Below are 26,392 nucleotides of genomic sequence, written 5' to 3'. Positions count from 1 at the left end.
AAAACTGTGACTTCTAGCCCTCTTATGTTAGGGTTAACTTTCAGTTCAGATTAATGACTACATGTTGTATTTCATCTTGGTGCTCAGGAAATAACTCTTCATTTGATTCGGTTGACTGCTCTTCAGAGCCCTGAAGGTGGAGAAAAATGTTCCAGGAAAAGCAGTCTGTGAGGAAAAACACATATACTCACCCCCTCAAAATAACCTGTGACCAAGGATTACAGAATTAAATTACAGGGCTTCCCTGGTGGCGCAGTGGTTGAGAGTCCGCCTGCTGATGCAGGGGACATGGGTTCGTGCCCCAGTCGGGGAAGATCCCACATGCCGCGGAGCGGCTGGGCCTGTGAGCCATGGCCGCTGAGGCTGCACGTCCGGAGCCTGTGCTCCGCAACGGGAGAGGCCACAACAGTGAGAGGCCCGCATAGTGCAAAAAAAAAAAAAAAAAAAAAAAAAAGAATTAAATCACAGACAAGGTAACAGACAGCCTTCTCAGTTTTGAAACAAGACAAGAAATTGCATAGGAAAAGGCTGATGGAGACTATTACAGTGACAGATTCGGAGCTTCCGCGTTGCCTGGCTCCCTCATCAGAGGGCGGGCCCCCATCAATACACTCTCCTGCAATACCTAGCCCAGGACAGTCAGAGCCTCACGTAAGTACAGGATGACTGAGTGAAAGAGAAGGGCTGAAAGACGCCAGGCACTTCTTTCTAAACCAGCTTCCTCACCACTAGGTTGATGAGAGAAGTCTCTCAGGGAGAAATCATAACCGTATTTAAAAAAACGAGTAAAATAACTTTCTAAAAACTGATTTAAAAAAATTTAAAAATTGCTCAAAGCCTCAAAAACCAATGCCAATAATGAAAAATAACTTGATTATCTCCAAGTTCTTGCTTACCTCTGAATGAAATCCTTCTTATAAATCCAATTTTTCTTTTTCTATCTTTAGTGGACATGGAAAGCAGCTGATCACTGTTCTGAGACATTTAACATTTATACGATGTGAGGATCTTAATGGAGTTTCTTTCTTTCCAGTTTAAACATAATAAACTTTTTATTAGACCCTTAGTCTTCGCAATTTTTTCATCTTTGTAACAATTCAACAGAATGAATCCCATCAGTCAACAACTGTGAGACTGATAAGATGACCCTCTTTAGGGTTTTATTTTGTAATCTTTATTTCCTGTAACATTTTGGTCATTTTGCCCGACTACGGAATACAGGAAATGTGGATTCTTTCCTTTAAAATACTAACCATTATAAGGGTGAAGTAAAATTAGGACAACTCTAAGTGTGCAAAATTAGGTCTATTATTTTGGTTTATATATTGATCACTTACTATGCCCCTTTACCATTAAAAATTATTAACCTGAGGGTTGTTCAAATAAGAAAAAAAAAATAAAACAACTTCAAAGTATTTTAACTATAATTTTCTACTAACCAATACATGCTAATTACTCTCCATCCTTGGAGGACAGAGAAAGTTTTGTATTTCTTGTGCCTCAAGGTGTTTTGTATCAAGTACTCAACAAAAGACTTTGATTAATAACCAGAATCAACATGGCCTCGCTTAGTGTAATGATCTTTCCAACGTTAAAATTACCATCAGTCACCTTAGGACTAGACGAAATCACTTGGTTTTGCCTCTGAACAGCCTTCTTCACTTTACATACGAGGAACTAAAGGCCCCAGAAAGGCTACATGACTACATTTTTTAGAGTGATTAATTTAAAAAGTCATAGAGTGAATTAGAAAAACTCATTAGAACTCATATCTACTGATTCAGTGTGTCTGTGGTTATCACAGCACCCACAAACTGGACTAAATTACAACTTCTAATTTTTTGGTGTTGCTGATTCATGAGGATTACTGTCTTGCATTTTTGGAAATAAGGGGAAAAAAACCATTTTGAGATGTACTGTATCACTGGTAGTGATATCAACGTCCATTTCACACCTGCTGCATTTAAGGAGGTTTCCCTACATGGCTGACTGAGCTTCTACTTATGCAACACAAGTCACAGTCACTGTGTTGAAGGCCATGGACAAAACAGTGAGTAATGCACCCAGAGCTCTGCCCTTGCACACTTTAATCTCCTGATTTGACTCTCTTGGGAGTTCCAATAGACCATAATTGTGAATGCAAGGCCTGCGTTCAATCACCTTTGAATCCCTGGTACCTAACACCAGAGCTGGAACACAGATGGTTCTGAGGGAAATTCGCAGCACCCTTTTTTAACAAGAGAAGGGGGTCGTGTGGAGTACTTACCGGTGAGGAAATTCCGCAGCCGTCCGAACTGCACTTCATATTGCTGGGGCTCTGCCTGGCAAGGGGCCGCAGACACTATGTTGGCACAACCAGATTCTGATTGGACTAAGGAGGAAAAGATACATAAGATGGGGACGGCAAAGACAATCGCCAGCCCAAAACGTGGCAGGATGGATGGAAGGAGGCGCAGCTGTAGCATCTGACATCTCAGCCCGTTTTCAAAGTACGTTGGGGCTTCTGGTTAAATGTGACCGACATGCCTACCCCACCCGCTCCTGACACCCAGTGACGTGACAGCAGAGGAACGACAGGTATAAAGCACAGGGTACGCGAGCTGGACGAGAGAGGAGAGGCACACAGGCTCACGAGAGACTCCTCTGGACGCATCTGACCCCAGGACCTGACACTGTACCATCGTGTGCCTTGGGATGGGTTCATCTTCAACCCCCGTGCTGGGCATTCAGTGGGCCCTTTCAATCTGGAAATTCACGTCTTTCAGTTCTGAGAAACTTTCTTGAATCATTTTGTTGCTTCCTCTCCTGTGTTCTCTTTCTGGGACGCCTACAATTTCGAGGTAGGTCTCCTGAACTGACCCTTTAATGTCTCCCAGATTTTCCATTTTTTGCCTTTCTGCTCTACTTTCTGGGAGGCTTCCTCAACTTTCAACCCTTCGAATGATTTTTCAGTTTCACTGTCATGTATTTATCTGAATGTTTTCTTCTCTTAAAATAGCAGTCTCTTCTTGTTTCAAGGCTATCAATGATGGTAGTTTTGAAGTTTTTTTTTCTCTCTGCTGTTTGCTTCCTTCAAGTTGCTTCTCACTGTTTCCTTCCATTTTTCATATGAAGCAGATCAGTTTCTTCCAGGATCTGACAGTCCCTAGTTATCTGAAAGTGAGGCACCACAGAGCTGATGAGAACTCTGGGCGTGCGCTTATCACCCAAGAGGACCTGGATGGGCAATTCCCTGCTGGCGATGTCTTTAGGTCCATTCTGTTGGGCAGGACAGATTCACCAGGGGCGAGGCTTTTAATCACCTTCCTGGACAGCAGGTGCCTGGATGGCAGTGTTCTCGGCAGCGAGAGGAGGAAGGAGGCTGGAGTCTCAATACTCAGGATGTAAACATGCACTTCATCGCCATTCTGTGAGTTCATGCTTTCTAACAAGAAAAGCAAAATTCTCCTACCCTTTCTGCTGGGGGTGGGGTGGGGGACCTCACAACTGGAGAGAGGCGGCGGGGGACTGACGAGCCATCTTCAACAACAATCTGGACGAACACCGACGTGCGTGGGACGCACGTGGGAAGGAGGAAGCAGGAATGTAATTAATGCAGCAGGGCCGAGGAGACACGACGGAGAGCATCGAGAGGCGGGGAGACAGATGGGAAGAGAGTCAGAGCCCCTCCGGGAACTCGGACACACGCTGGAAGGCTGCGGGCCCTCCTGCTGCCCCGCCGTGAGGGAACCAGTCTCAAGTCCTACAGTCACAAGCCCTCAAAGGCATCCTCCCCTTGCCATTCCGATGACCACCCTTTAGCTCAGGCTGTCCTCACCTCTCACTGGATCACGCTGCAGCCTTCTGACTAGCTCCCCTGGCGCCAATCCGGGCCTTCCCCCGTCAACACTGCCACCACAGCCATCCTCCTAAGACCCACATCTGATAACCTGGACACCCGCCCCCAGCTTTGCCCCCCAATAAGCTCCTAACGGTTCTCTGGAAACTCAGCTTATGCCTTCTACGATTTACTGACCCCTGACTATATGCTGGGAACCATGAGACCTTCTGGGAAGCCCTTGTGACCTGCCGGCCGACCTGAGAGCACCACCTTCTTTGCTCATATGGAGGCTGAGCAGCCCTCACGGGACCACGTCACGCCGCCCGCATGAACTCATCCGCCTGCCTCAGCTGACTGTAACAGAGCTCCTCGGGAGCCAGGGTCGAGTCTTAGCTCTCTCGAGAACTTCTCAGCACCTGGCCACCAGCAGACCTTCACGACCATCTGCTGAACGCAGATGTAAGTATTCCGATTACTCAATCAACAGAAAAACCTAGGACAAAATCTTACAATAATCACACTTTAGAAGCTTCCCGCTTTTCCTGGTGGTTTTCCAGGAACACTGACTCTCCTAATACGCCATCGTATCGAAAAGAAGACAACTGAGAACACAAATTTAACAGTGCTGCCCTACTGTCTATCAGCAACAGCACAGGCTCCAATGAACACAGGCCAGCGGGAGCTTATCAAAGGCCGTGACGGCGAGTTTAGAAGGAATTACTCTGGTCCTGTACACTGGCCATCCTACTAGAAACATTAAGGCTTTCATGAATCGATTCCGAGTTCATCGCCTGGCCCTGTCCTTGTCAGGGGAACCCAGCAGAGTCTGAAGGCGAGGGAGAGTGAGTGGGTCTGACACTGAAGGGAAGGAGGCTTCCCCTGAGGAGCCGGGCTGAGCTGGAGAAGGCACTGCCACCTTAAGCTCCCCACACCTGGCCATTTAAAGACGCTCATAACCACCCTGACAGCACAGCAGGAAAAATTTTTCCAAGGTTTTTCTAAAAAAGAATCCAAATCCAATTTCAAAACAAACAGCAGAAGCAAAAAGAAATGTTAAAAGTCTCAGGAACACGTGTATGATACCAACATTTCCACCCACTGATCCCAAAGGACTCATCCACCTGGAGAACATGCCTTCCACGGGTGAGGCCCAAGCGATAGGGGAGGGGACACGTGCAAGAGGGGGACAGAGACCCTGGCCCTAGCTCACGGAAGGAGAAAGTCTTACACGACATCAGGTACAGCTCAAAGCCCCCGGGATCCTAAAGGAGGACGTGTTGGGCAGGGGGTTTTCAGAGAGGCATTTGGGCTGGACGCTGCCTCCGGGACGGGGGTGGGTGGTACCTGCGAGGCTGGTGGCCATCTCCTCGGCGCTCTGCGACAGCCGCAGGCCTTGCTTCAGTGGGCCGTCCGCGTCCCCGTACTGCCGGCGTTTGAGGTAGCAGGACACGGCCATCTGAATCTGCTCGGTGCGCACCCGTTTCATGACCTGAGGGGGAACCATAGGGACAGCCTGACGTCACGCGCGGGGAGAGGCCACGCGGCCAGTCTCCTGGCTGACTTGAGAGCCTTAAGACCAACCTCACCCTCTCTTCCACTTTATGTACTGTCCCGATGAAAACACGGCCAACTTCAATGATGGAAAACGGGAATAGCCTAGATAATAAAGCCCCACGGGACTTCCCTGGCGGTCCAGTGTTAACACTCCGCGCTTCCACTGTAGAGGACATGGGGTTGATCCCTGGTCGGGGAACTAAGATCTCACATGCCTAAGTGTTGCAAGGTGCGGGCCCCCCCCCCCCAAAAAAAAGCTCCAGATCCCCGGCAAACTCCATTTAGGACCACAATTTCAATCCGCTCCGAGGAATTCCAGGGCCCTGTGTTACCGGCCGCCCCTCGCTCAGGGAGAGGGGTTCAGGGAGCAGGGAGCCAGCCAGAAAGCAGGCAGGAGGCAGCACGAAATCAGAGCCCTGAGACATTCAGAAACCAGGTAAAGAGGTGTTAGAAAGTGAGAAGTTAATAATGGGGAAAGGGAGAGCTATGTTTTCTCTTAGCAGTCAGGAAAAGGCTGCTGGCGCTGAGTCAAGGATTTGAGCAGTGTGTTTTCATGTCAATCATACTGTTTACCTCTTTTCACGCTTTATTTGTAACGCCAGGTACAGAAAAGCATCAACATTGTAAGAGGGTATGTATATGTGTTAGAAAATGTCTCATGAATTCTTATACGGAAGGAAATGCACTCAACAGGGGTAAACAACTTCTGATAATTCAAGCTAAGTTGGCGGTTTTCCCTCCAAAAGGACTATTTTCCTTGACTGCTAAATTTATTATCAAGAATGAAAGGAACCCCTGACTGCCATGGGCCTCAAATACTCCTTTGCCTGGAGTAAAGAATACTGCAGTCCAGATGACCAGTGACAGCTGAATGAATTTTCTAGGTTCACTTCTGTGATGTAAAAAATATTTTCTTCTTCAGGATCAGAATATCGTGTCCATTTTGGAATGCATGCAACATTATCCATACACATGTGATGGTCCCCACCAGGGTAACTTTCTCTAAATCAAGGACTTCTAATTTTTTTGTGTGTGGAAGATGTGTTTTTGATAGTTTATTTGGATGTGTTTAAATTTTCAGTTTCAATTACATGCACTGGCCTTCTCCTTTGTGATTTCCTCCATGTTTTTAAGATTTAAAATTCCCCCCATTCCAAAAACCTGTTATTTTTTCTTTAAATATTAAAAAAAGTTTATCTGTATCTAATGTTTATCCATTGCAATTTCTTTCAGTGTACAATATGTGGTGAATAACCAAACAACTATTTTACCCAGATACTGCGGCAAACAAGTTGTTCCAAAACCATCTGCAAATAAATAATCCTTCCAAACTGATTCATGGTAACTCTTTTAAAACACAATCTGAAGATCAACTTTTCAATTGCCTAAGTCACACAACAGAGCAAACAGTGAAGGCTGGAGACATGCACACACAAAACCACATATATTTATATACAAATATAAAATGTTAAGACATCATAAATGTATTATTTTAAACCAGGTATAAAGAATGATTATATTAGCTATGCATTTCATTTCTGGATTACCAGAGACAGTATCAAATATTTGTTAGAAAGGAGGGGCACTGGGTCTGAAATGATTGAGATTCAGTGATACAGTGAAACAGTAACAAATTTCCTCAAACTGAACCACCTTTCACTATGGAATTTGCCTCACTTGGTTATGGTGTGTTAGTCTTTCACTGTATGACAACTCAGATTTTTTTTTTTTTTTAATTTTTGGCTGCGTTGGGTCTTCACTGCTGTGCACGGGCTTTCTCTAGTTGCGGCAAGCGGGGGCTACTCTTCGTTGAGGCAGGCGGGCTTTTCATTGTGGTGGCTTCTCTTGTTGCGGAGCACGGGCTCTAGGCGCGCAGGCTTCAGTAGTTGTGGCACGTGGGCTCAGTAGTTGTGGCTCGCGGGCTCTAGAGTGCAGGCTCAGTAGTTGTGGCACGTGGGCTTAGTTGCTCTGCAGCATGTGGGATCTTCCCGGACCAGGGCTTGAACCCGTGTCCCCTGCACTGGCAGGTGGATTCTTAGCCACTGCACCACCAGAGAAGTCCCCAGATTATTTTTTAATTAAGATTTTTTTTCTATTGCTCATACAAGAATTCTGAGACTTTGAGAGTGGGGATCACTGCTCTAAGTATTCACCTGTCCATTGATGAAGACAGATAATTGTTTCTTTGTGGTTACTAATAAGCATTCCTGTACCAGTTTGACTATTTCAGTGATTCTCTATGGTTTTCTAACCTGGTTACACATAAGAATCTCCTGCGAGTGTGTGTATAAATAATTTCAGCCTTGGAGATTCTGATTCAATGTAATATTTAGAGAAAAAAATTTAAGTGCACACAGAGACTGTGAGAGTACTACCCTTTGCCAGTTTGGACCCAAGTCAGAAGCAGTCAATCCACCAGGCTCCCACCCCCGGCCCCGCCACCACACGACCCTACGCCGCTTGCTAAAGATGCTTTCAATCTAACTTCAAGAGTTCTTAGTCTCCAAGCTCTTCCAAAGCAGCCTGATGCCTTGTATTTTGGCTGGGACTAAAACTTTTCCAGACTTCCTACTGCCGATCTCTTGTTGCCATGGGAGTGCATGCTTGTATCAATGTGTGTCCCTTAGTGTTTCAGGTAAGATGAGAGTAAGAGGTCATCTCTCTAACAGGAAAAAAAAAAAAAAATGTGCACAGGAAAAGACATGGGAAAACTGACACAGCAGACCCTGCAATGCCAAGTGTCCCCAAGGTGGGACAATGTATATGCATATCTGAAGAGGAGGGGAAAAGAGAGAGCGAACAGAAAGCGATGAGAATGAACAATAGTAAAAAACGGGCCATATTGGGGATTACTAGAAACTAGCTGGTAAATACCGATGCTAATGAATTTGCCCAAATTAGCTGTTTCTGGCTCCAAACCACCATGTAGGACAAGGACCTTCCCTGAGGGTGGGCTGTGAGCCAGCTGCAGGGCCAAGAGTCTGGGGAGGAGGAACGCGGGCATTAGTCTCTTTTATAGCCACACTCAACTGAAATACCAGGGACATTATCCAACTGACTGCCCTGGACTTGATTCCAGGGCACACATATTTCAAGTGAAGTAAATAATAAATGAAATGGGGAAAAACCCTACAAACCTTCTTAAAAACAGACCTATCTTTTGAGAGACTCAGACATGAGACTAACACTGCAATTCCAAGTTACCTGTTTATCTTTTCCCATAATTATAAAATCTTTTAAATTTAAATTGAGTTTCAATCTAATTACATCTTTGTTAAAAATTTCAGGGTTTCCCTTAATTTTCAATTGACAGAAAATATTTTAACTTTAAAGTTAAAAATAGATGATCACATACCTTTCTTTTCATGTCACATTATTAGGATTTCTGGAAATTAACATGAGGATTCCGACACAATATGTATCTATTTCTCATGCATTAATAGTTGCCTACTGTTACCAAAGTTGCTACAGAAAATGAGGACATGATCACCTTCCTGCCTTAAAGTAACAACTGTGCAGGAAGAACCACTCTCTTAATACTCTTTGCTGCAGCCTAACCCCACCCACTTATGTTCAAATGTGTATGGTTGGTGGAGGGTTGCTCGGAGAGACACCCCCAGCCCAGCACTTCATGGGCTAAGCACTACGCAATTCCATGAGATGCCAATAGAGTACTATATGAACAGTGTGTCTCCCCCTGCCCCTCAGATATAAGGTGTCAGCTTTGAGGATGAATGAGTTCAAAACAAATCCAGGCAAACTCACCACCACTATCCTCAAATCAGTTCCCCAACTGAGTATACGGACAGTAGCTAGGTGTTTCTGTTGCTGTTGTTTTTTAAAGTGTATTTTTTTTCCAATTATAAATTTATGCTTAAAAACAGATAAAAATTATTTTGTATTTTTTCTTAACTGAGAGGTCATGTAAAGTGCCTAGTAGGTGCTCATATATCAGCTCTCTTCTCTTTCCTTGCAGTATTCTAAGTGCTTATAAAATCCATCAAAAGGTCACTCTTAGTAGCACCTACAAACCTAATAAGCTTTTGCATTAATCATTGTGATAAAATGCTTGTGAAAATAAAAATCGCAGCTGAAAAATAAATGAGCTCGGTTTCAGTCATACATGATATAATTTTTAAATTAGGTTGGCCTTTCATATTCAGGCTTTGCTCAGACACAGACGTAACATGAATACACTTGAACTAAAACCTGTGATCTTTCCCCATGGAGTCCTAAGAAGTAAATGGCACACGAACAAGGCTCACAGCTGCGGGCTCAGGATGCAATGTAGAATCTGGGGGTTTAATTTGGGTAGGAGGGTTGGGGGTGAAGCAGAAATCATACAGCCAGGCAGACAGATGCCCCTAGAACTTGACTAACATCAGCTGGGACCTCCATAAAGTCCCTGAAGTCTTTCGTTGTCAACTACTTCCTTTCCCTGCAGCTTCCTACCTGCAGCCACCCCCAAATCTGCTCCAGTCTCCTTACTCAGCCAGCCGACCCTGCTTCCTATGTCAGCGGGCTATTTACTAAGACATGAGATTCCTCAACTCTTGTCAAATCTGTCACTTTTCCCCACTATTTACATGGCTTCTAGGCTGCTGAACACGCCGCCTCCCCTGCAGGCAGGTCTCTGGCTCCCCTCTTCCACCCTTCACATTCCCTGCTGACACAAGACTCCTGCAGTCTCTAGTCAGAGCACCTTCCTGAGCTCAAGTCTACAAGACTTCTCTACCTGGAAGCTGCAAACATCTGAAATTTGATGTGCTCAAATTCTCTTCCTTCCATACGTCTTCCTTTTCCTAGTTTTCCCAGACAGCTTAATGGTGCCACCATCCACCAACAGAGAAAACCACAACCAAAACCAACCAATCAAATGAAAACTGTCATCTTAAGATGCTTTTCTCTATCTCTCTTCCCCTCACTTCTAAATGGCCATCGACTCTTTATTCTAAACAGGACTCTCTTGGAGCCATTGTGCTACCATATCCTCACTGCTGCGATCTGACAGCGCAAATCACTTCTCACCTGGACTATTCCAATGTCCTCCTACTACTCTAGGCCAACCTCAAACACCCTTTTGAATGCAGCCAGACAGAAAGACTGACTATGCTACTCCCATGCTTAAAATCATCCTCTGCACCCCATGCAGACTGCCCACTCCTGCCATCACTGTTCTCTAGGTCCCCCCACCAGATGGAGAGTTCCCTAGAACAGGGCTTTTATCTTGGAAATCCACATTAAAAGTAAAGTGAGTGTCATCTAGCTTCTGCTTGGAATTCTTGACGGTTTACTTTAGGCACATGACTTCTCTGGATTTTTATGAACCAAGAAAGCCACAAATATTTGATGCTTACTTCAAAACTATTTTAGGGCTCAGAAAAATTATTTCTATACAAAACCTTGTTAACATGGAAGAGTATGGCACAATTTATAGAACGGCTACCTACATTTACCGTGTCTTACGTCATAAAGAATACCTTTCACGTGGGCTCCATTTACAACCACTGTAGACAGAAGAAACAGGATGCTGTGCTCTCAGAATAAGGGGGATATGGTTTCCTATGTTTATCATTCTCCCTGAAATGGAATTCAAATGCAGCAAGGTTTTGGAGATGCTTTAATGGCACTGAATCCTTTATGTGTGTGTGTCTCACAGAGCAGCCGGATCACTTTTTATTCTAGAGTAGTACTGCCCATAGGACTTCCTGCAATGAAGGAAATGTTCTAGGTCTGCACTGTTCAGTGTGGTAGCCACCAGCCACAAAGGGCTATCTAGCAATTAAAATGTGGCTAACGCAGCTGAAGAATTGAATTTTTAATTTTCATTAAGTTAAATGTAAGCAACCACACATGGCCCGTGCTTTCTGTATTGGACAACACAGTTCCAGAGCATGGCATTACTTTGTGAAACTAAAGCAGCAGTGCCTTGACTTAAAAATGGCAATGCACAAAGTCTTGCAAAACACTTCTGATTCCTAAATTGCCAAATCTCCAAAAATTAGTATTTTCTTAGTAAAAATGGAGCTACCTTTTTATTACTATCAAACACTCTAAGGTTACTAAGATACATATACATTTACATACATCTTACCAGAAAGATATCTTATTTGACTGCTAAACAAAGATTTATGAACGGGAGTTTTCTACAGTGTTTTCTAAAACTTGCCAGTACACAACATTCTTGAAACCTTCTTAAAGTTAAAATATGAGACGGGAAAAAGGAATTCGTTTCAGTAGACAAACAGAGCAGCAGTTACTTTCTGTAAAACGTTCACATAAAAGGCAAGCTCGAACCTAAGACAACTTTACCCCTGCAATGAGAAAATTAAAAAAGAAAAATTTCTGGCTAACTTAAACTAGAAAAAAAACCTTTAGGACTGTAGATCAATTAGTCAAATGTCTGCTTATAATCTTTAATTTATTAACTTCCATGTATTTTAAAATATAGAAGGCAACACATTAATTCATGAAACAATTTTACGCCAACTATTCACTTACATCTTCAACACCAGCGTCTCTGTAGTCACTGAAGCCACTCTGAATCATCAAATTCCATTTTCCAGAACACACCATCTTTGCTCCTACCAAATCATCTATGATACAGCACTTGATGCTCTCGCTGGAAATCTCAACGCAAGCCATCAATACCCATTCAGGTGGCAGAACTTTTTAAATTTATCACTTACTGTTGATACATTGGTGGTATAAATATCCCGAACTAGCAAGGACTGAGATTGTTTCAGTCCAATATGTATTTCCCAAATGGCATCTTGTTGTTGGAAAGAGTAATTGCAGTGCCTGTAACAGGAGAGACTTAAACATGTGGTACCACCCTCTTTTCAGAGGGATACTTTGGGGGGAATCCTGCCTTGTAGTCAGGCATATACAGTACATCCTTGAAGATGCTTTTTAAGAGAGAAGGTTGCCTGGAATGATCTGGTTTCTTCATGCCTTCTCAGAGCGCTCTTTAGGCTTCCAGATTTGGATTCAAATGCCTGCCCCTGCTAAGCAGTCATTTTCCTTTTGGAGTCACAGGCAGACACAAAGCTGCCAGGACAAGTGGCTGGGCCTTCCCTACTTTTAATCCCACACCACTACAGGCACAATCTTTCCAAACAGCTAATCTGATGCCATCTGCGCTCAGCTTAAAAACTTTCTCCTTCCTTCACCAGTGTGGAGGATAAAAAAATCGTCTCCACTGTGTCACCTTGAGGTTACTCTTATCTGCCTTTGTTTACAAAACAGGTGGGTACCACAAGGCCTTCTCGCCTTAGGGGTTTTGGTCAAGGCTCCTCCATTAACTGTAGGAACACCCCAAATGGCACTCCTAGCTGGTTTAGCTAACTCCCACTCATGCTTCACAGCCTAGCTTGGCCACTTCTTCCCCAAAGCTTCCTTGAGCCTGATCCCTTCCACCCACCAAACCCAGGAACAAACCTCTATCACAGGAATCACCATACTATTTGTTTCCTACACCGCCACTACTAATACCTGGCACTTACTGAGTGTACATCACAGGTAAGATACTATTTTAAGTCCTTTACGTAGACTATCTCGTTTACGCCTCCCGAGAACCCTATAAGCTAGGGAGCATTCTTCAGATAAGAAAGCTGAGGCTTAAAGAAGTCAGACAGGTGCCCAAGGGTCCACGGTGCCAGGAGGGGAACTTGGGCCCCCTGGCTGCATGGTCTGAGCTCTTACCTTTTACAGTGTCTTGCTGCTCAAAGGCTTCTCTCGGGAAACACAACAGTGAAAGCTTACCAAATGCTTGTTGAGAGAGTGATCACAACAGTTACTACCTGAGAAGCTGGCTGTCTGTCACATGGAGAGGCTAGAAACGGTTTCTAGCACGGTCCACTGGGTAATGCTGGTTTAACAGAGCGCCCCCGGGGCTCCCTTCCAGCTAAAACGAATCATCAAATAAACAAAACAAACAAACAACAGCCCTTTCTCCAGAGATGTCCTTCATAGGTATTATGAAGGACATCTGTTTGCGAAAGTAAAACCAAAAAACCAGTGACTGAATAGTTAAGAGGAGCCTTTACCTAGTTCCACAGTGATAGAACCAAACAAATTTCACACATTCAGAGGGAGAAGCAACAAAACTATTCCAAAACACACAAATCTGCTTTACTGTTGATAACAAAAAACAAACAAAAAAAATGGTCAAGGCAAGCCCACTTTTTGGTTTGCCAATTTAACACTGATTTTTAAGGCAGGAATGATTTATAATTGACAAAAATCAAAATTACATTTAACGCAAAAATTTTAGGCCTACGAGGAACCTAGAAAGTATTCTCTGCCAAAAAAAGAAATTGTAATAGCTGATAACTAGTATTTACAGAACACTTCCCACTTGTCAGGCGTTTTCACATTCATTAATCCTTTTTTGGGTATCCTTTAAAAGGTCCAGTTTATCAGTCATTACCTCATTTTACTGAAGAGGAAACGAAGGCTCCGAGAGGTTACAGATAGTAGTTACATGGTTTCGACCTGAGGCCGATGTAGTCACCAAGCCCCCTCCGCTGCAGAAGCTTCTCCGAGTGTAAAGCTATGGCTCCAAACTCCTCTTCCTACTCCCACCCTCAAGCAGAGCGGGGACCCAGACCGGGGCAGCCACCGTGTCCGCCCTACCCCGCAGCGCTAGGTCACCTAAGAGTAGACGGCCCCCGCCCGCGCGCCCCTCCCAGCGCAGCCCCGATTCCTGCCAGCCGGGTCTCCCTTCCTAGACCTCCACCTGCAAAGTCAGAGATCAGCGCTTCCAGCCTGCCGCCGCGGGGCACGAGCCCAGGGCGCTCTCACCGCTGTCGGGAGGGCAGCACTTCCGCTGAGCCTCCTAGGACACCCGGTCCCTCACCCTCGGCTCCCCCGCCCACGTCGCGCCCGGGCGCTCAGGGCCTCGGGGCTCCGCGGCGCGCACCCCGTACGCGGCTGTCAGGGGCGCGGCCGCCTTGCGGGCGCCCTTGCAGGTGGGCATCGCCGCGCTCGCCCGCGTCCTCCTCGCCACCCTGCGCCAAGTTTCATCCCGACTTCGGCCCACAGACACTTCCCTCTCCCGTAAATGAAGAAGAGGCCGGGCCCGCGCTCCGGGCCTCCAGGCGGTGCCGCCCGCTCGCCCCGCCCCCACCGCCCAGGCCGCGCTGCCGCCTGCGCTGCCGCCCGCGCCCTCGGCCCGCCGCCCGCACTCACTGAACATCCCAGGCGGCTCCCGCTCCCCCCGCCGCCGCCGGGGTCGCCCCGCGTCCGCCTCCGTCGTCTCCGCGGCAGGCTCGCGCTCCGCGGCCGGCTCAGCCGGGCCCCCGCGCCCAGTGCCCCGCCGCCCCCGCGGCGGCTCTGGGCTGCAGCCCCATGACTGATTGACGCGGAGCCGCCGCGGGCTGGGCCGGGCCGCTCGGGCCTCGACGCGCGGCCGTCTCCGCCAATGGGCGCGGCGCCTCGGCGCTCGGCTGGCGATGCCTGGCGTGCGAGCCGTCCCGCCCCACGTTCCTTCCGCCTGGTCCAGCGCCGCCCCGCAGCTCCCAGCGCAGCCGGAGTCCGGAGGAAGGAGCGCGATCCCCCACGTGGTGGCCCCGGAGTCGGTCCCGCCGCTGCTGCGGCCGTTCGTCCCCGCGCGGTCCCCATCCGGGGCTGGCCGCCGGGAGAGCTCCTCACCCGGTGGCTGCCCTCCGCCCCGCCCGCCGCCCCTCACGGGCGGGGTCTGCGTGAGTTCCTCACCTGGGGGCGGCCTGCAGGTGAGCCCCCTTCCAGCCGGCCCTCCACCCCGCCCGCGGTCCCTCCCAGGTGACCAGGTCCCTCCAGGTGAGCTCCCTACCTGAGCATGGCCCTCCCACGCTGGCTTGCTCCTCCGGCGGCCCCTCTCCTCGCTCCTGGCTGCTCGCTTCCTTCTGTTCCGCAGGGTTTAGCGTGGCCGCGCGAGGACGGACGCGGCTTTGCGGTCCGCACCGGGCTTTCCACGCCCGCTCGCAGGGATCTTTGCGGGCACCAAGGGCCCAAGGTTGACAGATCCGGGAGGGTGTATGGGGCGTCTTTGTAGCCAGTTCTGCAGATACTTTTAAAGTACTTTGTAGCTGTCGCGATGGCTGTGTAACATTGAATTTAGAAGTTAAATTAGTAGCTGTTGAATGGATATTGGACGTTTCGACAAAGGAAGACTGACAGCATTTGGCTGTTCTGGCCTCTTGTAATAGTGAAGGGTACCGTGCTGAACCTAGCTGTCTTTCATCCGATGTTCGCTCATTCCCTGTAAAGATCCCTATTGAGAATTAGCTCTGAAGGTAGGTCTGTAGGATTTCAGACCCCTTAGATTTTAAAAATCCAGCGATTCAGTTCTCAGGATAGCAAATTGTTTTGGTTTGACAGTATTTAAATTGGAATCACGGGGCTGCGATCTTTTCTCGGTATTTCATTGGCCCTATTTTGTTGTTATTTACGATAATTTTATTTCAGTATTAAGTATCATGAAAAACTTTCTCCCTTGAGGAACTGACTTGTTTACTTTTATGTAATGAAAATGACTTAACCTGATATGTTCTCCCCTTTTTACTATGGTTTTTAGGAAACTCTAAGCTACATTTACCTCAGTTTTATAGGATTATAGGTTGTTGGTATGTTTGTGTTCCTTCTTTATTCATAATTGTATCCTTCCAGCGTTAATCGTGTAACTATATTCTGTAGAGTCTTAGAAGCAGTGTGTGTTGGTAAGTTTATGAAGTTACTGTTGCAGCTGAAAAAACATTCTATCTGTTGGGACTGGGTTTGTACTATATTTCTTTTGTACTTGGAGAAATATTACTATTTCCAAATACTGCTTATTTATCTTTTTTTTTTAAAGATGATGTTGGGGGTAGGAGTTTATTAATTAATTAATTAATTTTTGCTGTGTTGGGTCTTCGTTTCTGTGCAAGGGCTTTCTCTAGTGGCAGGCGGGGGCCACTCTTCATCGCGGTGCGCGGGCCTCTCACTATCGCGGCCTCTTTTGTTGCGGAGCACAGGCTCCAGATGCGCAGGCTCAGTAGTTGTGGCTCACAGGCCTAGTTGCTCCGCGGCATGTGGGATCCTCCCAGACCAGGGCTCGAACCCGTGTCCCCTGCATTAGCTGGCAGATTCTGAACCACTGCACCACCAGGGAAGCCCTATTTATCTTTTTAAACTGTTCAGTGGGGTGGGTCCTAATATATACTCTATAGTATGTATTAGAATATTTTTGCAGAAACAACTCTTTCAGTCTAAAGCCATGTGTGAACGAATCTTTTCACAAGTAATTTGAACACTTTGGGTTTTGTTCCATTGAATTCCTGCGCACTGACCTCTGAGGATGTGATGTTTGATCACAGCAGGAATACTTGTATGTGTGTGTGTAATCCATCGTCTGTTTGAATTTCCTCCAAGAAACTCATGGACTCAAGCATCTTATGTATAAACTTCTGCCCAACAGTGTTTAATTCATTAGAAAAATATTTTTAAAGGAGTATAAGTTATGTAGACAATAAGTTACATAGTGTTCATTTTCTGCTGCCTATTAAGTTTGACCTTAATATTCTGGTCCTTTATATTAAAAAAATATAAATTTTTTCCATTGCTTTAAATTGTAGGTAAAGCGCAGCAATGGCTGCTGTTTATTCTGGCATTTCTCTAAAACTTAAAAGCAAGACTACTTCCTGGGAAGATAAACTAAAACTAGCGCACTTTGCGTGGATTTCCCATCAGTGTGTTCTTCCAAATAAAGAACAAGTAAGTTTAATGTGAAAGTTACATTTCTACAACCTAAACTAATGATCACTTATGTAAATTACATATTGACATTTAGTTAAAATTTAAAAAGATTAAAGGTTGGGAAAGGAAACATGGTTAGAAAGTTAAAAGTCCTATCAGTGAGATAAAGTAAGTAGTTAGGTATTACATTAACAAAGTTTTTCTGTTACAAAACCTCAGCATTTCGTTTATGTTTGGAAACATCTCTTATATTCTGAATTAAATATGTGCATCAGTGAGCAAATTAGGATTTAGGTTACAGAAGTTAAGTTCTGAGTCTGTTGGCAGCTTCATTTGTTTGTAAATCCTAAGTGATGCTCCATAAGCAATTCTTGTTGGTGCTTTGTTAAACGTCTTTGGAACTTGATGAATCTCGAAGGCTGGAAGTAGGGAAGCTTTAGCATTTGTAGTAAACTGAGGGGAAATAGATTAGAAACCGGTAGATTAGAAACAGATTAGGAACCCAGAAAGACATAGCTCTTTGTTAACATTTCTCAAGCTTATCTGACTAAGAAAAGCAGTTAATACAATGGAGACCGGGATGATGAGCTCACGCAGTTACTCATTTGCTCGTATTAAGCAGCACAAAATGTGTCAGGTGGATTACAGCCATTGAAATGATGAGGTCCAGTATGTAGAGCACTAGCAGAGCTAGTCGTTTCTAAATCTGGCTGCACCTGAGAATCATTTTGGCTGCTTGACCTGGCAGCGGTGGCAGGCCATTTCATCAAGGTTTCCACTACCCTTCTCCAGAGAGAGTTTTTTCCTTTTAGCGTTTGTCACTATTCGTGTTGTTATTGACAGTTCTGGTGTCCTGAGCTGAAGCCTCACCACTTTTCCTTGTGTTTATGAATAAGGAAACACGTCACAATAATGGAAACTTTATGTCCAGCCCTCCTTTTAATACAGCACTTGTGAATCATTTCATAGAAGACTCTCTGTCTTCTGAACAGGGTAAATAGGTTTAGGGATGAAGCTGCAGTTAACTCGGGAAGCCAGGACACAAACCCTGGTCTTCTGACTCTGCATTTTTGCTTTTGTGTGTCATTCCTTTTGTGGCCATTCTGAGCAATTGTTGTTGTGCTTTTAACTTGTAAAACTTGGAAGCAATTAGTTAGAAGAAACCGTTTCTCTTGAAACTTTTTATTGGCCCCAGATGGAGACACACTTAGTTTTTTTGATTGATTCTTTAATAATAAATATTTTAAGACACCAAAATGTAATATAATGTTACCAAAGATAAGTTTTAAAGGAGAGTTTCTCCCCCCTGGCAGTTGTATTTGGTTTTTCGTTTATTTTTAAAGTATATTCCAAATTCAGGTATTACTTGATTGGGCACGACAGTCGTTGGTTGCGTTTTATAAGAAAAAACTTGAACTGAAGGAAGACATTGTCGAAAGGCTTTGGATCTATATGGATAACATTCTACATAGCAGAAAATTGCAGAATCTCCTCAAGAATGGAAAGACAATTAACCTTCAGATTTCCCTCCTCAAGGTAATTAACAGTTTCCTGTGTTATCCTGTAAGTGTTGCAGGTATCTCTATTGATTTCTTGTTGATGCTGGAGGCTTATTTGTCTTACGGTTAATGATATGAAGATACAGACAATATCAAAGTAGGGGAGGAGAAAGAAATAATATTTTTAGAGTTATAATAACGACTGATACTTATTGAATGCATATCGTATGCTCTACACCATGCTAAGCACTTTATATTATGAAAAGCTTAGAACTTTTTCGTAAAGTGGTTAATTACCTTTTTAGTTGGAAAAGGTAGCCGGCAAATGACGCTACTTTATGACTTTTTTTTCACCTTTCTGCTGGACTGGAGGGAGGTCAAAGGCCAAAATCTGGATGAGAATTTCCTCAAAGGTTTTTGGCTCCGTGATTTTGAAGTCTCAGGTCGGGATTATAAACTTCACTGTCAGTACTGAGTATTTTGAAATACTGTGAGAATAGCCGGTGACAATAAAAAGCACGAATAAGGAGTACTGAGTGTGGGCCAGGTAACCTGCCGAAAGTCACACAGGAAGTAAGTGGCAGAGCTGGGATTTGAACCTCCATCTGTGTGATGGCAAAGCCTGTGCTCTTGCCTCACCCACACGAGCGTGTGCGCAGGAGAAAAGCAGTAGAGGCTGGGAACAGAAGAGTTAAATGGTTGGTGCCTGATGGTTCATAGGCTTTAGTGGTTCTTGAAATTATGCTCTAAATTGTGTCACTTTTTAAAATGATAGACCAGTGGTCACCAAAGTGGGTTATTCTGAATGGTTCTTTGGGAGTGTGGGAAGAAAATCTTACATCTCTGTATGTTTTTTAAAAAGTCACTTTAATTTCTATGTATGCTTTATAATTATATAAGATACTAGTGCTATAGCGCATACATATAATTTATAACCTTATCGGGTATAAGTGTGGAAAAAGTTGTATAATCAGAAAAATTTGGAGATCACTGTAGTGAGTGTGCTGGCATTTAAGTATGTGATATCTTTGTTTCGGCTTTTCCAGAGCCAGCAGTTACTCGGATGGAGATAAACACATCTGTGTCCTTGGGCTACTGCTAACTTAATACCTAGGATAAATTTGATTCTCAGATGCCGTAAGGCTGGGAGCAAGTCACTTAGGCTATAAGTGAACTTTGGAACCTGTCTGGCCCTCATGATTTCTGGTGCTTGTGAATTTCAGAATTTTGGAAGCAATACTGTGGGTTTGCTGTATGTTAAGTAGTAGCTGGCAGCGTTTACTTTCCTCTTTTAAGAATGCCTTTTGCTTTGGCTTTTTAAATACAAACAGTATGACATTATAAAAATGTGTTTTGGACCACAGGATCATAACCCAAGGCCACTGTCCATCTACCTGTAGCATCTAAGTTGAATTATAGGTTTAGGATCTAAGAAAAAGTGAAATCTTAGGAGTTTAAGCCTTATAAAACTCTGCTCTTTAAAAAGGGACAGCAAATTTACAAAGGCACTGAGCCCCTTCCCAAGTTTATACTGGTAGCAGATGGATGTGTGTAGGAGTTAAGACAGGTCCTCTGCCTTCCTTTGGTGCGCTAAGGAAATGCCAAGTTCATTTAGATGTGCGAATCTGGGCATTTCTCTCATTCAGATGAGAGCAAGGAGTGAGTTCACTGATTGTGTTGTATTTTTTGTGTGTACGTGTGGGTTTAGGGTCAGTGATGAGTTTTCTTTCTTTCTTAATGGTCAGATCATCAATGAGAGAATGGCCGAGTTTGCTCTCTTGGGATCTCAGAGGAGCATCTGTGTTGTGCTGAGCTGCTGCCAGGGTATCCTCTCGACACCCGCCCTTGCTGTCATCTACACGGCCAGGCAGGAGCTGACGGTCGACCTGCTGAGCCAGCTGTGCTGGTTGGCCTGTAGGCAGCCGGGAGCCGTGATGCCCCAGTTGTTCGAGGTTCTTCACCTGACCCTCGGCCTTTACCTCTCGATTCAGCGGCAGCAGGTCAACCCGAGACGCACCTTTGGGGAGGTGACCACACACTTGCTCCAGCCCTGCCTGGTCCTGAGACACTTACTCTTGGCAGGCACGTGGACCCAGGCTGGCCAGGGCCTGCTGCAGCCGGCGCTAGGCCGGGACATTAGGAGTCAGATTGAGGCCCTGCTTCGAGGTGGAGCTTTTCAGGCCGAGCTGCTCCCTTCCTACAAAGAGGAGCTCTTGGACCAGCAGCAAGGTGACACGAAGATGGGGGCCATGAAGAACCTCCTAGCGCCCCTGGGCACCGTGATGGCCGGGCTGGTGGATGCCGGCTACTGTGAACCGTCCCTTCAGGCTGCTGTGGTGGCCAACTCCGTGGCCCTGCTGTACAAGCTCTTTGTAGATTCTTACCTCAAGGAGGGGAACCAGCTGCTCTGCTTCAAGGTGCTCCCTCCGCTGTTCGGTTGCTTAAGGATTTCCCACCTGCGGGAGGAGCAGCTGCAAGCCCTGTCTGCATCTGACTGGACCGTGGAACTCCTGGCCTTGGAGCAGCTGCTAAATTCAGTGGCCAGTAGTACCATCTACAACATTGCCACTGACCGGATTCGGCACGGGGAGACTCAGTTCCGCTTCTACCGCCGTCTGGCCGAGATGCTGCTAAACCACCCACAGGCCCCTGTGCCAGCCTGGTTCCGCTGCCTCAAGGTTTTGCTGTCTCTGAATCATTTGATTCTGGAGCCAGACCTGGATGACCTGTTGGCTTCAGCTTGGATCGACGCAGAAGTCGCAGAGTTGCGGACCCAGAAAGCCCAGGAGGCGCTGATCAGTACACTCTTCCAGACGTTCGCCAAGCTCCGGCAGGTGCCCCGGCTGTTCGGGGAGGTGCTGGGCGTGATCTGTCGCCCCGCGGCCGAGGCGCTCAGGCTGCCCGTGCTGTCTGCGGGCCCCGCTGCTGTGCTCCGCAAGTGCCTCCCGGATCTGCCCCCGAGCCAGGTCCTGGACGCCTGGGCCCTCATCCTGGAGAGCTTCCAGTCTCTGGTCCTGCCTGATTTGCAGGGTGACATGGACATGGCCCTGAAGTCGCTGTCACTGAGCTCGCTGCTGCACTGCGTCATGGTCCACGCGCGGAGCCTGGATGGTGACTCGCCCCTGCCCGTGGTCAGGCGCACGCGGCGCACCATGGACGAGACGCTGCGGGGCCTCGTGAAGCCCCTGCTGGACCTTCTCTGCAAGCCCCAGCCCTCGGTGCCCGAGCCCTGGCGACAGAGGGTCGGTGACTCTGCGCTCCTGCTCGCCCATACCTGGGCCCAGGTGGACACTGTGCTGGGCTTGAGCTGTGACCCGTATCGCTCTGAGCCCGGGGCCCTCGCGGGCACCGCCCCGGAGCCCTCGAGCCTCCCCCTGCTGCTCCCGGGCATGGAGGCCAGGCAGTGGAAGGAGATAGAGGAGTTTGCGGCTCAGTCCGACTCCCTCGGCAGGTACTGCTTGGAGCAGCTCTACCTGCAGAGGATGAAAAACACCTTGCTGCAAGCGAGCGTCCAGTCTGAAGAAGCCCTCCTCGCTCTGAGGCGCGATGCCGCCTACATCCTGGGCTCCGGGAGAGCGAGCCTGACCCGGGGGACGACGGCCTCCTGGGACGGCCAGGTGGGGACAGTGAGTGCGCTCACCTACCCCGTCGCCCACTGGCACTTGGTCGTGTCCAATCTCACGATCTTAGCATCCTATCTTTGTCCAGACGACCTGCGGTACCTGGCCGACATCCTGCTGAGAACTTTGCCAACGAGCAAAGCCCAGGAAGGCCCGGCGGAGGAGGAGCCAGACATCACACTTGAAGAAATATCGAAGGCCGTCCTTCACAGCCCTCTCCTCCCCGAAATGCAGTCCCTCCACTCTGCGCTCTTACTGCGCGTGACTGCGAGCTGCACCGGCATCCTGTGTGCTGGCGCCCAGGGGGGCCCTGCTCTTCTCCGCCAGCAGCTGCCCTGGCTTTTTGAAGGGGATTATGCGGTCGTGGCTCACGGGGAAAGCAGATTTCCAAAGGTCGGATCGGAAGGTGTAGAGCCAAGGGGAGAAATCGCCCAAAACTTACTCTCCTTGGCCAGGGGTGACTCCCCCGTCCAGCTGGAGGGAGAGAAGCTGGAGAGCATTCTTCGGCTTTTGGAGGTTCTTTCTGCTCTGCAGCTGGACAGCCTCCCACCCCCCTGCCATGTGCATTGTGTTCTCCTGCTGCTGTCCCTGGCCGGCACCATGCTGGGCAGTTCTTGCTCCCCCTCGCTGACCCTCAGGTTCTTGATGACGTGCTACCGGCTTCTCGGTTACCTGCAGAGAGGGAAGAGCGCCCAGTCGGTGCTCAGGGTCATGTACGTTAGCGATATCTTTGAGATCACGCTGACCTCCTTGTTCAAAGCCAGTAGGAGGTTTCTTGTGGACGTGGACGACCCCTCTTGGCTGGAATTCCTCCAGGTGGTGGGGGCGTTCTTAGAACAGCCACTGCAGGTGCTCCTCCAGAGGAAGCTCAGCCCGGAGCTCAATTTTGGGAAAATCCTTGCGTTCCTCTCGAGTTCCCAGCTGCGCCCTGAAGCAGCTCCAGGCACACGGTCGGAAGATCAGACACCTCTGGGCCAGCAGCTCCTTCTGGTGTCCTTAACCAAGCTGTGCCAGGTGCTGGGGCCTTTGGTCAAGGAGCAGAAGCAGCACGAGGCCCTGGAAGCACCGCGTGAGCTGTTGCAGGCAGCCGTGGTACAGGCGGGGGCCGTGCTCCAGCTCTGCGCTGCCCGCGGGGCCCGGGGCCGCCGCCTCCCGCCGCCTGTCCTCTCGTCGGCCGCCTCGCTCTTGGAGGCCGATGTGGCCCTGTGCTCCGGGCATGGCGGGACGGACCACGTGCTGCTGCCCCGTGCCGCCCTCTACCAGGCTGTCTACTCTCAGATCCTGTCAGAGTTGCCGGCTCTAGCAGGAGACACCCCATCTCTCCAGGCAGCTGTGCAGTTTTTGACTCTGTTCTTTTTAGCCCCAGAACTGCACCCTCAGAAGGAGTCTGTGTTTACCTCTGTGTTTCAATCTGTGAGAAAAGTCCTTGCAGGTGAGTCATTTTCTCTTAAGCTAGTTCTGTACTGTAGAGCTTTTGGTGAGAGGTCACTAAGCGGCAGCCAGGTGAGTTGCTCCCCCTCTCCTTTTTGGAGCAGGTCTGCATTTCCGAAGGTACCACACGATGACCTGGGAGAAACTCTCCCTCCCCGGAGTTTGTTTCCGGCGTCTGCCTTCTCTGCACCTGTAAGAAGTTACCTTCACAGTTGTTTTACCTGCTTTTTAGACAAACAGCAGCCTTCTAGGTATATTGTTTTGCACTTCAGTTTTTCACTTATTTTGGAGATTGTTCTAGTTTATAGTTTTGAACCACTCTTCTCTGTTTTAGCCTTTTTCTGTCCTGGCCCCAGAGGTCAACATAGATAGTTTCATCTTTATTCGTAGGCCCTTCAGTATCAGATCTTCAGCGCCATCAGTGGACTTCAGAAAGATAAAATCTGCCAACTTTTCAAAACTCCAAGTGACTTAATTTATAGGGAACCTCATAAAATTCCTTGAGGGCAGGACAGCGTCCCGCAGGTCTCAGAGTGGTACCAGGTGTCGCGGGGCTGTGGGTGCTGATTGGACAGAGGCTCAGCCTGTGATGTCATCGCAGTGTTGTAGTCGGATGTCACCCTTGCAGGCCAGCTAATCAGGACTGAAAACCCAGCCGGTGTCTTCATTCTCTCCAGCAGGACAGTCACTACCTGCTGTCCCCGAGGTCAGAGGTTAGCAGGCTAGGGTCCGTCCCTAACTTGAGCTCATCAAGGTGGCACTGTTCCCAGTTGGCGTGGGTCCATTTTCTTCTTGTTTGGTTGGCACCGAGGTGGAGGCTAGTCAGGGTAGTCCTCTGGGGTGGGGCTGGGGAGTCTGCCAGCCTAGCCCAGCCATCACAGCACACACAGGTGTTCTCTGGGCCCCGTAGGAAGCAAGGCCGCCTGGGCCACGGCCAGGGCTGGGGTGCTGTAACCTGAAGGACACTCTGCCGCCCCCCTTTCTGATCTGCCCTGGTTGTGGATTGACTGAAAGGCTTCGGTCTCACGTGTTCTGTCTCACCCTGTCAGCTACTGTCTTAGGGAATGGTGTCACCTTAGTAACGGGGGCTGAAATTCAGTCCTCTGTTAACACTGGTTAGAGCATTCTAAACGAACGTCCTAAGATATGGCCCCCGGTGGTCCAAAGCTCTGACCCTTCTGCCCCTTCGTTAGACAGAATGCAGTGTCCCCCTTTATCCCTGCAACCCCCTGCAGAACGCAGTGTCCGCCTTTATCCCTGCAATGGAGGTGGCCCCTAAGTCCTAACTGTGTGTCCTTGGACTGGTGGTACCTTTGACTTTGGGGGCAGAGCCGCGGTCGGGAGTGAGGCCAGCCACCCCACTGCTTCCCCAGATCGCAGGCCTGAGCACTGCCCCAGGGCCCAGGCCTCAGGCACCTGAGCTGTTAGACTGGGCCTGGAGAAGGGACCAGGGTGGTGGGAGGTCTGGAGCAAAGGCCAAGGGGGGAGTGGCCCAAGGCTTTGGGCTGGGAGAGGGAGGGTTAAGGTGACCACCTGGGTCCTCGGGGGTGATTCAGGTAGGTTTCAGCTCAGAAAAATGAGCATTTTTAAGAAATGCTCTCTGACAGGAGGATCAGCTGCCTCAGTTCAATGATAAGAACCCATCCGTTTTAAAAACGCTTCATATACATGTGGAACTGTGTCCTCTGGCGATGAATGAGCTGTTGATTTTGACTTGTCTAATTTAGTAAACAGACATTCACACAAGTTACCTGAGTCACAGGGTGAGGAAAGGCTCTGAAATGACCAGAGCGGTGGATTGTGCAGGCAGGCGAGGCCTCCGCCATGGGAGGTGGGTGAAGGGAGGGCGGGTAAGGTGGCAGTGCTGACACTCAGCCTCCCGGGGATGGGAGTCTGCGGTGCCCTTTCTTTGATGTGCCAACCGCAAGAGTTGGTGCTGTTCTACCCATTTCACGGATGAGCAAATTGAGGCCCAGAGAGGTCCTGCATCCAGGATGTTACAGTTTGTGGAACACTTGGACCTAGATGTTCTCTCTCGAAGCCTTGGTCCCGCCCTCCCCCCGTAAGCAAAGACTGGGGCGGAGGAGGGTCTTCTGCAGTGTGGGATAGCCTGCTGGCTGGAACGGGGCTGCAGAGTTACTCTGGAGTCAGATTGCAAAGGGCCTTGAACTCCCTAACCTGGGGACACTGGGTTTACTTCAGAAGGCTGTCCTGCATTAAGTGGGAACAACTGGGTGACTGCAGCGGGCAGTCCCCACAAGCTTGGGGTTCCTTCCATCTCTTCAACATCCCCGTCTGTGTTAAAGCACCACCCCACCCCTGTGCCCCTATTGATTTTATAAAAGAATATAAGCAAAGTAGAAAAAGAGTATAAAGAAAGTGCCGGTCACCTGTCTCTCATGGTCCAGAGACAAGCCCTGCTGAACATCGTCTTCCTCCTCATTCTCTCGTGCTTTTCTTCGGGCTGGGTGCAGGGCACAGGTGCCGCGGGCAGGGCACAGATACTGCAGGCAGGGCACAGGTGCCATGGGCAGGGCACAGGTACCGCGGGCAGGGCACAGGTGGCACAGGTACCGTAGGCAGGGCACAGGTACTGTGGGCAGGGCACATGTGCCGCGGGCAGGGCACAGGTACCGCAGGCAGGGCACAGGTGGCACAAGTACCGCAGGCAGGTCACAGGTACTGCAGGCAGGGCACAGGTGCCACGGGCAGGGCACAGGTACTGCGGGCAGGGCACAGGTGCCGCAGGCAGG

General features: G+C 48.1%; 2 protein-coding genes across 4 annotated transcripts; one reads left to right on the top strand and one right to left on the bottom strand.

Annotated features, from left to right (window-relative positions):
* Positions 1-484: 484 nt before the first annotated feature.
* LOC114891583 (translation initiation factor IF-2-like) lies at positions 485-14,998 on the bottom strand. Its single transcript, XM_029215764.1, has 4 exons — positions 14,567-14,998; positions 5,165-5,309; positions 2,267-2,371; positions 485-975 (listed from the first exon to the last, which is right to left on the bottom strand). Exons 1-4 carry the CDS (start codon positions 14,996-14,998, stop codon positions 968-970), a joined length of 690 nt encoding a protein of 229 aa, XP_029071597.1. The 3' UTR covers positions 485-967.
* Positions 14,886-26,315, top strand: LOC114891569 (unhealthy ribosome biogenesis protein 2 homolog). Of its 3 annotated transcripts, none has more exons than XM_029215746.1 (4): positions 14,886-15,108; positions 16,969-17,107; positions 18,449-18,625; positions 20,334-26,315. In XM_029215746.1, the coding sequence occupies exons 2-4, from the start codon at positions 16,982-16,984 to the stop codon at positions 24,009-24,011; spliced, it is 3,981 nt and encodes a 1,326-aa protein (XP_029071579.1). In that variant the 5' UTR covers positions 14,886-15,108; positions 16,969-16,981; the 3' UTR covers positions 24,012-26,315. The 3 variants fall into 3 exon arrangements, with proteins under 3 accessions (XP_029071579.1, XP_029071571.1, XP_029071587.1); XM_029215738.1 differs by having other exon boundaries at positions 14,886-15,175; XM_029215754.1 differs by lacking the exon at positions 14,886-15,108 and having other exon boundaries at positions 17,026-17,107; positions 18,433-18,625.
* The last annotated feature ends 77 nt before the right edge of the window (positions 26,316-26,392 follow it).

Source organism: Monodon monoceros, unplaced genomic scaffold (genome assembly GCF_005190385.1).
Source record: "Monodon monoceros isolate NGI ecotype Baffin Bay Population unplaced genomic scaffold, NGI_Narwhal_1 Contig7987_ctg1, whole genome shotgun sequence".
Lineage (NCBI taxonomy): Eukaryota > Metazoa > Chordata > Mammalia > Artiodactyla > Monodontidae > Monodon > Monodon monoceros.
This window is presented reverse-complemented; position numbering and strand designations above follow the sequence as displayed.